The sequence below is a fragment of the Hyla sarda genome, chromosome 2 (assembly GCF_029499605.1).
Source record: "Hyla sarda isolate aHylSar1 chromosome 2, aHylSar1.hap1, whole genome shotgun sequence".
NCBI lineage: Eukaryota > Metazoa > Chordata > Amphibia > Anura > Hylidae > Hyla > Hyla sarda.
Genome location: NC_079190.1, coordinates 482,050,135 through 482,063,521, shown reverse-complemented (window position 1 = coordinate 482,063,521; position 13,387 = coordinate 482,050,135). Strand labels below are relative to the sequence as shown.

The 13,387-nt window shown below is 47.3% G+C and overlaps 1 protein-coding gene across 2 annotated transcripts in view; it reads left to right on the top strand.

Moving 5' to 3' along the window:
* The first annotated feature begins 858 nt into the window (after positions 1 to 858).
* Positions 859 to 13,387, top strand: part of MRAP (melanocortin 2 receptor accessory protein) — a 19,211-nt gene continuing 6,682 nt past the window's right edge. Inside the window, exons 1-3 of one of the 2 annotated variants that reach the window (XM_056559496.1) lie at positions 859 to 1,020; positions 3,193 to 3,292; positions 12,424 to 12,540. In XM_056559496.1, the coding sequence (XP_056415471.1) occupies positions 915 to 1,020; positions 3,193 to 3,292; positions 12,424 to 12,505 (288 nt within the window). In that variant the 5' untranslated portion in view covers positions 859 to 914 and the 3' untranslated portion in view covers positions 12,506 to 12,540. Of the gene's footprint in view, positions 1,021 to 2,424; positions 2,545 to 3,192; positions 3,293 to 12,423; positions 12,541 to 13,387 lie in introns of those variants that run through there. The other variant, XR_008889107.1, reaches the window with a different exon arrangement.

Here is a 13,387-nt window from a genome sequence, read left to right as displayed (position 1 = left end):
ACAGTATTGCAATCTTGCAATTTCAAGTCCAGTTTGCCCCAGCCATTGTTAGGTTGCATTCACAACACATTTTGTACATGCGGGTGCCGAATCGGGCGGGGGGAGGGGCAAACCGGGTGCTCCCGTGCCCAGGCCGGATCAGCCCGTGACTCCATTTACGTTAACGACCCGACCGGAGTCAAACGGTGACTCCGGTCAGCTCAGTTTTGACCCGTATGCGGTTTCCAGACCGGACCTAAAACCGTAGTTTACTACGGTTTTAGGTCCGGTCCAAAACCACATACGGGTCAAAACTGAGCCGGGAGCGCCCGGTTTGCCCCTCCCCCCGCCGGATCCAGCACCCATATGTACAAAACGTGGTGTGAATGCACCCTTACACTGGCACGACTTGTGGGTGGCACGAGCTGTTGCATGGATTGTACCCATTGATGTACCCAAGTGCAGTGCCAGGGACCAGCCCTCTGGAGAACCCGCTAACAGATTCTCATGAATACAGACATGGTATCCATATTGTTCTCATTGAATATTCGTGTCCCTTCTGCATAACTGATCCTATTTAAACCACAGACGATCTGTCACATTGAGGATTAAAATATCTGCAGCCCACATCTTCCATGTACGGAAACATTTCCACATTAACATATTCCCATTCACATAGTGGAGTTCACGGAGAACTCTCTATATAACATTGACCCATTCCCTGTCTGTTTGCCTAAGATTATTATCAGTTGGCAGAAGGAGGGGATGGGGGGCAAGGAGCGGGCGAAAGCAAATAACCGCTCAAGAGCGACTAAACACTGTATTGGTGGAAGTTATAAAAATACACAGAATACTTAGAGGGACAACATAGAGCGAAGGCAAATCCAGCCTCATCCCCCACAGAGCAGGACATAGGGACCGTGTGTGCGGCTGCCATGGATGGTCGGACGGGCAGCACCGCGAATGACACATTATACGAATTCTACTACGATTACTTGGATCCCGTTTCGTTTGATGAAAGTGAACTTAAGGCCAACAAATGTGAGTATAATGCATCATTACGTAGACAGACGTAGTGGAGCAGAGTTTGCTATTTTTTTTTATCAACTGGTGCCAGAAAATTAAACAGATTTATAAATTACTTCTATTAAAAAATCGTAATCCTTCCAGTACTTATGAGGAAATTATTTTCTTTTTGGAACACAGTGCTCTCTGCTGACACCTCTGTCCATTTTAAGAACTGTCCAGAGTAGGAGAAAATCCCCATAGCAAACATGTGCTGCTCTGGACAGTTCCTAAAATGGACAGAGATGTCAGCAGAGAGCACTGTGCTCGTGATGTCAGCAGAGAGCACTGTGATCCATAAAGAAAAGAATTTCCTCTGTAGTATTCAGCAGCTAATAAGTACTGGAAGGATTAAGATTTTTTTTAATAGAAGTCATTTACACATCCGGAATTGTCCGCCGCTGAAATTCCGCAGCAGTGTGAACGGGTCTCGCGGAAGACCCATTCACACTGATGGTAATGTTCACTGTGCGGACTTTTACTCACGGAATTCCGCGGGGATTCCGCAGTGTGAACATACCCTAAATTTGTCTTAATAGGGGAAGCGGAGTATTGAAGGCAATGGCCCAGATTTATCAAACTGTGTGAGAGAAAAAGTGGAGAGATTTTTCCCCAGCAACCAATCACAGCTCAGCTAATAAACTGAGGTAAAGTGAAAGCTGAGCTGTGATTGGTCGCTGTGGGCCCAGCTCTATCTATTTTACACCAGATACACTTTTCTGTCTTCTGTGCAGGAGATCCCACATCCAGATGTCACTCTCACTACTGTGACGTCCTTGACTTGGGACCTTAGTGAGCGGTCCCCTTGTGGACCATGTTATTTTTACTTATTGGTGCATTTAGAGTATCGTCCCAACCATATCTTTTGTACTGTGATATCCTACCACTAGAGGTCCCCTGATGAACCCCGATATTATATATTACCTTACTAAGGGGAAAACCCGTTGGGACAAACCAGTTGTGTTTTATGAAGCAGGAATACATGCATATACTTAGGCAGTTTGGTGAGGGTAAAAGCTTTGGGCCTTATTTGCTCAGAACATCTCTAGAATCTTGTGGGGGTGTTCCTGGTATATAGGGATTAGTACCTACCAAAAGTAATCCAAAGAAAGACAACTGGGTCATGTGCCCCCAGGGCTCACTGATGCTCCTGGAGAGCGAAATGTCGCCCATCTGGTCCAGTTCCACAGAAGAGATGTTGCCTATGACAGAAAGATGTCAGGAAGTTGTGTAGTCATTCCATTGTCAGTGTGGTGTTGTCTCCAGCTTCCCAGCTCCTCCCTTTCTCCTTAGACAAGGCATTTCTTCTGCTGTCTCCTGTGGCTGGATCTTGTCTCTGAGCTCTAGCCCCGCCCCCTGAGCAATGTCTTCACATCATACCAACCCCTACAGCTGCATTCCTATCTCCCTTTCATATACATACTAATATCTATATATCTTTATTGGGACATTTTGCGAGAATGAGGACAGCATGCTGCCTTGTGATGAACAATACCACAGGTAGAGGAGCAGAGTGGGAATGAATGCAGCAGGCTATGCAGATTTACTGACTGCAGAGCAATAGTCTGTTTTATAATAAAATGTTATGCAAGAGTTCTAGTAGGGGAACTGGCAGGAGTGCTGTGGGAGAGTAGTAGGCATGGTGAGGGCTGTGATGAAGGGCTAAGGTAAAGCAATGCATTCTGGGAATTGAAGTACTAAGCAACTGCTCAGCCACAAAGTAGCGAGAGGACATGGTAGGGGAGAGGATTACATGCCCACAAAACAAATTGATTTTTGACACTTTCAGAACTGGGGCAGGTAGGTGAGCAACTCTATGGGGGAGACTTATCAAAACCTGTGCAGAGGAAAATCAACCTGTTGCCCATAGCAACCAATCAGATCGCTTCTTTCATTTTTGAAAAGGCCTCTGAAAAATGAAAGAAGTGATCTGATTGGTTGCAATGGGCAACTGGTCAACTTTTCCTCTGCACAGGTATTGATAAATCTCCCCCTGTATGTTTACCTAACATCGGAGGACCCCTTTAACACTGGCTGTCAGCCGCACAGAGGGAACATTCTGGAATGATTTATAATAGAAGCTATAATTGTGTGCAGCTGGCCCGCGTTATGTAACTAACTCGATTCTGTGTTTTATTGTATCTGCAGATTCGATTGTTATCGCTGTATGGATTGGCCTTGCTGCCTTTTCAGTCTTTCTGTTCCTCATTTTACTGTATATGTCCAGGACAGACTCCCCCGGAGCAAAGTAAGTGGATCCATTGTACTGATATAACCAGACACTGCTGTTCAAGGTACAGGCTTCTGCGTATTGATAGATCACAATTAATTTTTATTCTATTTCTATTCTTTTAGCTAGCATTTTACATCATAAACAACTTTTAATTTTTATTTTTTTAAAGGGGTACTGCCAACCCATAGCATATAATTAGGGCAGTGTTTCCCAACCAGTTTGTCTCCAGCTGTTGCAAAACTACAACTCCCAACATTCATGTGTCACCAGTCCGTGTTAGGAGCTGCATGTTGTAAAATAAATCATGTCAAAATGTGCGTTGGAAAAATTTTGGGAATGTGCTTCATGTAAAATATATTAATTAAAAGGGTGGAAACCTTTTTTTATTTATTTATTTTTTTAAATCAACTGGAGCCAGAAAGTTAAACAGAATTGTAAATTACTTCTATTAAAAAATCTTAATCCTTTCAGTACTTATTAGCTGCTGAATACTACAGAGGAAATTCTTTTCTTTTTAGAACACAGAGCTCTCTGCTGACATCATGACCACAGTGCTCTCTGCTGACACCTCTGTCCATTTTAAGAACTGTCTAGAGTAGGAGAAAAAGGAGATTTTTTACACTTACCATAAAATCTTTTTCTCAGAAGCTCCATTGGGGGACACAGGAACCGTGGGTATATCTTGCTGCCACTAGGAGGCTGACACTAGGCATACAAAAAAGAAGTCGGCGGATGCAGAAGTGTGCACTTGGTAAAACTTGGTGAACGTGTGCACCGAAGACCAAGTAGCCGCCTTATATACCTGTAGGGCCGAAGCCCTGTTAAAGAGCGCCCAAGAGGCCCCCACAGAGCTAGTGGAATGAGCCGTAATCTGGAAGGGAGGATCCTTCCCCTTGGAACGATATGCTTCAGAAATGGCGGACCGGATCCACCTGGAGATGGTGGCCTTAGAAGCCGGCAAACCTTTGCGTCGGCCCTCCGGAGGGACAAACAGCGACTCCGACCGTCGGAAAGAAGAGGTGGTTTTGAGGTAAACTCGTAAGGCTTGGACCACATCCAGAATGTGGAGAGAACACTCCTTAGGATGAGATGGAGCAGAGCAGAAGGAAGGAAGAACGATATCCTCGTTCAGATGAAAGGACGAAACCACCTTTGGTTGAAAAGAAGGAACCGGTCGAAGTACTGCCTTGTCTTGATGAAGAATCAGGAAGGGAGGTTGACAAGAAAGAGCTGCCAATTCCGATACCTGACGGATCGAGGTCACAGCTACCAAAAAGGCGACCTTCCAAGAAAGGAAACAAAGAGAAATATCGCGGATAGGCTCAAACGGAACAGATTGCAAGGCACTCAGGACCAACTTCAAGTCCCAAGGGGGAGTAGGAGACCTGTAGGGAGGAATCTCGTGAGCTACTCCTTGAAGGAAGGTGTGAACCAATGAGTCAGAAGCTAGAGGCCGCTGGAAAAGAATAGACAGCGCCGAAACTTGACCCTTGAGAGAACTAAGAGCCAGGCGCGACTCAAGACCCGACTGCAGAAACGCCAGAAGGTTCGGCAGAGAAAAAGGAACCGGGGAAAGAGAGCGGGCATCACACCACTGAAAATAAGCCCGCCAAGTCCTATGGTAGATCCTAGCTGAGGATGGCTTACGCGCCCTTAGTATAGTGCGAATAACCCCAGATGAGAAACCGCGAGCCTTCAATACCGCAGTTTTAACCGCCACGCCGTCAAACGCAGCGGCTTTGAATTGGGGTGGCAAAGAGGACCCTGAGAAAGAAGATCGATGCGATCTGGCAGCCGAAAGGGAACGTCCGCCACGAGCCGAACCACATCAGCGTACCAGGGTCGGCAGGGCCAATCTGGAGGCACTAGGATGGCCGATACGCCTTCCGCCTTGAGTTTCCTGAGCACTCGGGGAAGGAGGGGGATTGGTGGAAATAGGTACGGGAGAGTGAACCAAGACCATGGAATAACGAGGGCGTCCGCGGCTAGCGCCAGAGGATCTCAGGACTTTGCCACGAAGCTTGGAACCTGCCGGTTTAAGCGGGATGCAAAGAGGTCCACGTCCGGAACCCCCCCCCCCCCCCCACGACGGCAAATGGACTCGAACACCACCAGGTGAAGGGACCACTCCCCTGGATCCAGCCCCGGGATGTGGATCGCTGATATGGAGGGAACCATGCGTTCCACCCAGGTCAAGATCTTGGACACCTCAGTCATGGCGGCACTGCTGCGAGTGCCCCCTTGGCGGATGAGATACGCCACGGCTGTGGCGTTGTCCGACTGAATGTGAACTGGGCGACCCCGAAGAAGAGACTCCCAGTGCCGGAGACCAAGGAATATCGCCCGGATCTCCAGGACATTGATAGGAAGCATGGCTTTCCGAGGTGACCACCAGCCCTGGACCGTCCGGTCCAGGAGAGCACCCCCCCAACCGAGGAGGCTCGCCTCCGTCGTAAGAACCAGCCAGTGCAACGGTAGAAACGAGCGGCCGCTCTGAAGGAGGGGAGAGTGGAGCCACCAGAGAAGAGACTGGCGAGCCGAGGTGGGCAGACTGACCCAGTGGTCCGAAGACAGGGGGGGATCCGTCCCAAAGGGACAGAATGGTCCACTGAAGCGGACGGCAACGGAACTGCGCAAACGAAACCGCCGTCATGGCCGCCACCATCCTGCCCAACACTGCCATGCAGGCACAAATGGACACTGGATGCGGGCGTCTCAAGTGACGAACGCCGGACAGCAGAGCACTCCGCTTGTCTGGAGGGAGGAAGATTCGGGCGCTCCCGGTGTCGAACCGGAGGCCCAGAAAGACCTTGAGACCGGGAGGGAGAAACGTTCGGTTCTCTCCTCATTGATCAGCCACCCGAAGCTGGTTAGGGTCAGCAGGGTGATGTGGAGACTCTCCTCGTTCTGGATCCGGGACGGGGCCTTGATAAGCAGGTTGTCCAGGTAAGGAAGGACAGTGCCTTGGAAGCGCTTCTCCGGAAGCTTCCAGGCGGTCTCCAGAAGTACATCAAACTCCTTATGAACTTAGGAGAACGAGGAGTACGGGCAAAGGAAACCTCAGGAGCAGGGTCCGAAGGTCCAGGGTCCTGTAGATGAAAAGTGTCCCTGACTGCAGACACCAAGCCGTCCACCAAGTCAGACATGGAGGACAGCTCTTCAGAATCCGAATGAATCTGAGTCCGCCAAGTCACCCGGAGATCGGGAACGGTTAGTGGAGGCTCCCGATCTAGGGATCTAGAATGGCGGTTTGGGGAACGGCCCCTAGGAGAGCGGTCGCGTGACCGGGAACGCTGTCTAGGAACGGGGGATCTGGAGCGCGAGCGGCGCCTGTTTTCAGGAGATGAGTCAGGATAAAAAAAACATGGACGTCTGTGGGAGCGTCGGCGGTCCGAAGATGCCGAACTTGCTTCCCGAGGGGGACTTAGGGAAGACTGCCTTAAGGCTGTAGCCACCACCTCGGAAATCTGCGTCAAGTCTGAGATAGTCTGGGAGAGGGAAGACACCCAAACCGGGGCCGGTTCAGGGGCCACAGACACCGAAGGAGCATCTTGGGCAGGGGTAGTAGGGCATGAGAGAGAGCAGGCAGAACAAGTGGGTACAGCCGAACCCCCCCCCCCCCCCCCAAAAATTTAACCCTACACCCTGTACAAGCATAGTAAGTGACCAAAGCGGGGGCCGCCTGTCTGAGGGAAGGTTCAATGCTGGGGGTAGACATTGCCAAGCACAGCCAACTGGCGACAGAAGAACTGGAACTAGCTCACCCAGTTCCTGGCCTAGTTCCTGGCTGACGTCCCTACACCTTCGGAATACAGGACAGCCGGCTGGAAAAGCAGAAACGAAAGACCCACAGGAGCAGCGTGCAGCAGCGTCTGAGAAGAACAGTGCTGGACCAGGAAGGGGAGGAGTTACCGCGCGCGCTAGCACGGGAGAGGCTGAGACAGCCTGGTCCCGATAGGCTGAACCAGCCTCCCCATGCCGGCGCTGAATGATTTGGTGCTCAGAGAGCGCGAGAAGGGACGGAGCTACACTCGGTTGGGACCAGGCCAAAGCCGCGGCCTAAAGTATCGGCCTGGCTCCCGGCCGAACACGCCGCCCCGACACTGAGAAGCCGGCAGCCGCCTCCACTGCGGAAACGGCTGGCGGGGAATAGTTAGACCGAACGGCCGCAAATGCCGTCCGGAGGGGCCGGCAGCTGCCTCACCATGTGTGGGGGGCTGCAGCCCACAGTATGATAGTCGCGGCCAGTGCCCCAAAAGTTACAGCTCCCCCAATGCCTTTACCCCACAATAATAAAGGGGCCCCCCAACCTGTAACCCTTGAGGAACCTAGATGGAGAGGGGTGAGGGGTGTAGGGAACTCACCTGAATATGGAGGTATACTTACCTCCTGAAGTTCTGTCCCCAGCAGTCTTCACCAGACTAAGCCTGCTGCATCATGCCAGGCTTCTTTAAGCGGGGCGAGCAGAGGCAATAGGTGACCCGGACCCAAGGTACAGACCTGGTGCTGGAGGATGGCGAGGAAGGGTTAACGGACCATACTCTATGGAAACGTGCCCTTCAGTCGCATGTGGGGAAACAGGCAGTGCCATGCTCCTGTCGCCCCTACCTAGAAAATAAAAGAAGAAAAAAGTCTAAACACTAACACTAAAAAATAATAAAAGACCAGGCCTGGAGCAATCCAGGCCCTTGTTGCCTCCTATGACACAAAGCTAAAACTGAGTGTCTCTAAGGCAGTAGGTGGGGTATACCCTGCTGGGAGGGGCCGACTTCTTTTTTGTATGCCTAGTGTCAGCAAGATATACCCACGGTTCCTGTGTCCCCCAATGGAGCTGAATGAGAAATCCCCATAGCAAACATATGCTGCTCTGGACAGTTCCTAAAATGGACAGAGATGTCAGCAGAGAGCACTGTGGTCATGATGTCAGCAGAGAGCACTGTGTTCGACAAAGAAAATAATTTCCTCTGTAGTATTCAGCAGCTAATAAGTACTGAAAGGATTAAGATTTTTTAATAGAAGTAACTTCACAAATCTGTTTAACGTTCTGTTTTCCACCGGAGTACCCCTTTAAAATTAATGCAAAAAAAACAACAACAAAAAAACCTGGAAATGAGATATATATATATTTATATAAGTAAAGATGATGCAGCACTCCACAAATATGCAAAAGGTGGTTATTTATTCCAGCATGTGCAAAGACAACGTTTCACCAGTCTCTCACTGGCTTTCTCAAGTAACTGATTTTCTCAAGATAATCACTTTTAATTATGTATGCACCTGGTTTACCTATGTAAATTGTCTTGCTAATTATGTCACATGACCAAGTGGGAGGTCTATTTAAACCCACCTATGTCACTATCAGTGACATGGGCATATATATATATATATACACACACACCATATTTATCGGGGTATACTACGCACCGGCCTATAACACGCACCCTCATTTTACCAAGGATATTTGGATAAAAAAAGTCTGGGCATGCTGGGAGTTGTAGTTTTGCAACAGCTGGAGGCACACTGGTCTGGAAACACTGCTTTAGGGTATGCTTTTACTATATGACTTCCGGTGGTCTTTGCACTTATTTTGCACTTCTGCATGCTGGGAGTTGTAGTTTTGCAACAGCTGGAGGCACACTGGGACGGAAACATAATGACATTGTAATTGTTATTTGTGGTCAAATAACCCGAGAAACTGGCCCTCTATCTATCTATATCTATCTCATATCTATCTATCTCATATCTATCTATATATCTATCTATCTATCTCTCATATCTATCTATCTCATATCTATCTATCTCATATCTATCTATCTCATATCTATCTATCTATCTATCTATCATCTAGTTATATCATATCTATCTATCTCTCATATCTATCCCATATCTATCTCATATCTATGTCTCAAATCTATCTATCTATATCTATCTCATATCTATCTATATCTCATATCTATCTATCTATCATCTAGTTATATCATATCTATCTATCTCTCATATCTATCTATCCCATATCTATCTATCTCATATCTATGTCTCAAATCTATCTATCTCATATATATCTATCTATATCCCATATCTATCTATCTATCTCATATCTATCTATCTATCTATCTAATATCTATCTATCTATCCCATATCTATCTATCTATCTATCTCATATCTATCTATATATCTCATCTATCTATCTATCCTCTCATATGTATCCACCAGTTTCATGCCCTTCTTGAGTGCTGGGATATAGGTGCCAGTACCATATTGCCTTGGTAATATCTTGCCAGCACAATTATTTTAAAAGGACCTTGAAAAATCCACGTTCTTATCTACCAAACAACCCCCATTCAGATGAATAGAACAGATTTGAAGTCCCAGACATTTCTGCAACAGAATCTGACATGTAACTTAGTTCATGAGGTTGAAAATAGACCAGAGTCCATTGAGTTCAACCTATATCCCTAATGAGTCCCTGCTGGGTTATGTGAACCCACTCTTAAGTACTTAGGGGACATAAAATCATTGACTGGTTGCCTTTATGAGACTGTCTATAAAATGGAGAACTACAGAGATTAAAGAAACAAAAAGGTTTTCAAATCAACTAGTACCAGAAAATTTGTTAATTACTTCAATATAAAAACCTTAATACTTCCAGTACTTATCAGCTGCTATATGCTCCAGAGGAAATTGTGTAGTTGTTTCCAGTCTGACCACAGTGCTCTCTGCTGACACCTCTGTCCATGTCAGGAACTGTCCAGAGCAGGATAGGTTTGCTATGGGGATTTGCTCCGACTCTAGACAGTTCCTGACATGGACAGAGGTGTCAGCAGAGAGCACTGTGGTCAGACTGGAAAGAACTACACAACTTCCTCTGGAGCATACAGCAGCTGATAAGTACTGGAAGGATTAAGATTATTAATTAGTAAATTAAATTTACAAATCTGTATAGCCTTCTGGCACCAGTTGAGTACCCCTTTAAAGGGGATAAGTTTATGAAGAGTACCCATTTAAGAGGGTCCATCCTTAATATTTCTGTTACTCAATTGTGACCCAGTTTTCGGTATCTTTAACAAGTGGCTTTGATGCCAACCTCTCTCTATTAATACATTTATAATCACTTTTTATTTTTCATTTTAATTTGGCCCCAACCACCTTCTGTTCTACCCAACAGCTTGAGAAAAACAAAAAGGAAATTACATTAGAAGCAATTGTTCGTTCCCGTCTCGATCCGGATCTTTATTTAGCGCTCGTTACGGCACGTTATTGATTTGCCTGGCAGTATTTTTGGAGACACATTAGCGGGCACAGGTGCACGGCCGCCCGGGAGATGGTAGTGTAAAGTGTATTAATAGCCGGTGCTGAAGCGGAGATTACAGTCTTTTCCCGTACACTGGATCATCCCTGGTAACAACACAGTCACCTTTATCACATTATCTTCTGTTTATTCATAGACCAGGTGCCATGGTGTTATTTTCCTGATCACATCACCTGGATCCGGCACCTGACCAGGTCCAGCTACAACAGTGGTCTCCAAACTGAGGCCCTCCAGCTGTTGCAAAACTACAACTCCCAGCATGCCCAGACAGCCTTCGGCTGTCCGGGCATGCTGAGAGTTGCAGTTTTGCAAAAGCTGGAGGCACACAAACTTGGGAAACGTTTGCAACAGCTGGAGGCACACAAACTTGAGAAACGTTGTGCTAGAGCGGTGTTTTCCAACCAGGGTGCCTCCAGCTTCAAAACTACAACTTCGAGCATACTCGGACAGCTAAAAATTCTAGTTTTGCCACAGCTGGAGGAACCCTGGTTGGGAAACACTGTGCTTGAGGGCCACTTTGTTCCACATGCAGTGCCACTAGTGTTGTGTATAGTATTTCAGCTTGGCGTTGCCATTGAAGCGAATGACTTGAGGACAGGTGCGGCGCTGTAGGTAGAAAGCAGCCATTGTTTTTTTTTAGAATCCTGGAAAAACACATTAACTCCTTAAAGGCAGTGTTAGACACTTATCCCCTATCTGCAGGGAGCAAGTCATGCCCTGCAGGAGGTGTTTCGGCTGCCGCGACCGACACACCCCTTCCATGTATCTCTATGGGAGAGGCGGGGATGCAGCGGTCGTGCATCCCCGCCTCTCCCATAAAGCTGCATGGAGGAGGCGTGTCATCGATCTCAGTGAGGTCGATGACACATGCATTAGCCACGCAGAGCCGCGCCTCCATACAGGAGATCCCCCAATGGTCGGACCCCCGAGATCAGACACTTATCCCCTATCCTGCGGACATTGCAAAAGAAAAAAAGTGTAAAAAAAAAGTTAATAAATGATTTAACCCCTTCTCTAATAAAAGTTTGAATCACCCCCCTTTTTCCCATAAAAAAAAAAAAATATATATATATATATATATATATATATATATATATATATATATATATATATATAAACATATGTGGTATTGCAGAGTGTGTAAATGTCCGAACTATAAAAATATAATGTTAATTAAACTGCACGGTCAATGGCGTACAGGTAAAAAAAAAATCCAAAATAAGTCAAAAATTTTGTCTTTTTGGTCACTTTGTAAACCCTAAAAAAATATATAAAAAGCGATCAAAAAGTCCCATCAAAACAAAAATGGTACCGATAAAAACTTCAGATCATGGCGCAAAAAAGTAACCCTCATATATCCCCATATACGGAAAAATAAAAAAGTTATAGGGGTCAGAAGATAAAATGAAACCTATATAAATTAGGTATCATTGTAACCGTATGGACCTACAGAATAAAGATATGGTGCCATTTTTACCAAAAAGTGCACTGCATAGAATCGGAATCCCCTAAAATTACAAAATGGATTTTTTATTTTGCCCCACAAATATTTTTTTTGTTTCTCGTTTTATTGTAAATTTTGCGGTGAAATGATTGCAATCATTAAAAAGTACAATTGGTGGCGCAAAAAATAAGCCTTCATATGGGTCTGTAGGTGCAAAATTGAAAGAGTTATGATTTTTAGGTTAATGAGGAAAAAACGGAAAAACCCTGCATCTTTCAGGGGTTAATGTATACGCCATTGACAGCGCGGTTTAATTAAGGATATATTTTTATAGTTTGGACATTTACCCACATGGCAATACTACATGTTTATTTTTAAACTTTTATTCAACAGGACCAGGAAGAAGGGAGAGGTAAGCCCTCTGGCTACCTCCACAGCTCCTGAGCTCACCTCAAAGTTCTGTAGCGTCCTCTAGGGGTTCAAAAAAAATATGCATGTGATAATAAAAATGGACTATATGAACTCAGTACCATTACTGATACTTTGCATCTGACAGGTTACATTGTCATAAATGAAATCTCCAAATGTCTGCTGTAGCTCCACCGTCTCTGACTGCGGGTGTCCCTCCACCGTCTCTGACTGCGGGTGTCCCTCCACCGTCTCTGACTGCGGGTGTCCCTCCACCGTCTCTGACTGCGGGTGTCCCTCCACCGTCTCTGACTGCGGGTTCCCTCCACCGTCTCTGACTGCGGGTTCCCTCCACCGTCTCTGACTGCGGGTGTCCCTCCACCGTCTCTGACTGCGGGTGTCCCTCCACCGTCTCTGACTGCGGGTGTCCCTCCACCGTCTCTGACTGCGGGTGTCCCTCCACCGTCTCTGACTGCGGGTGTCCCTCCACCGTCTCTGACTGCGGGTGTCCCTCCACCGTCTCTGACTGCGGGTTCCCTCCACCGTCTCTGACTGCGGGTTCCCTCCACCGTCTCTGACTGCGGGTTCCCTCCACCGTCTCTGACTGCGGGTGTCCCTCAATCGTCTCTGACTGCGGGTGTCCCTCCACCGTCTCTGACTGCGGGTGTCCCTCCACCGTCTCTGACTGCGGGTTCCCTCCACCGTCTCTGACTGCGGGTGTCCCTCCACCGTCTCTGACTGCGGGTTCCCTCCACCGTCTCTGACTGCGGGTGTCCCTCCACCGTCTCTGACTGCGGGTGTCCCTCCACCGTCTCTGACTGCGGGTGTCCCTCCACCGTCTCTGACTGCGGGTTCCCTCCACCGTCTCTGACTGCGGGTTCCCTCCACCGTCTCTGACTGCGGGTTCTCTCCCTGTCTCTGACTGCGGACGGTTGTGGTAGGTGGAGGA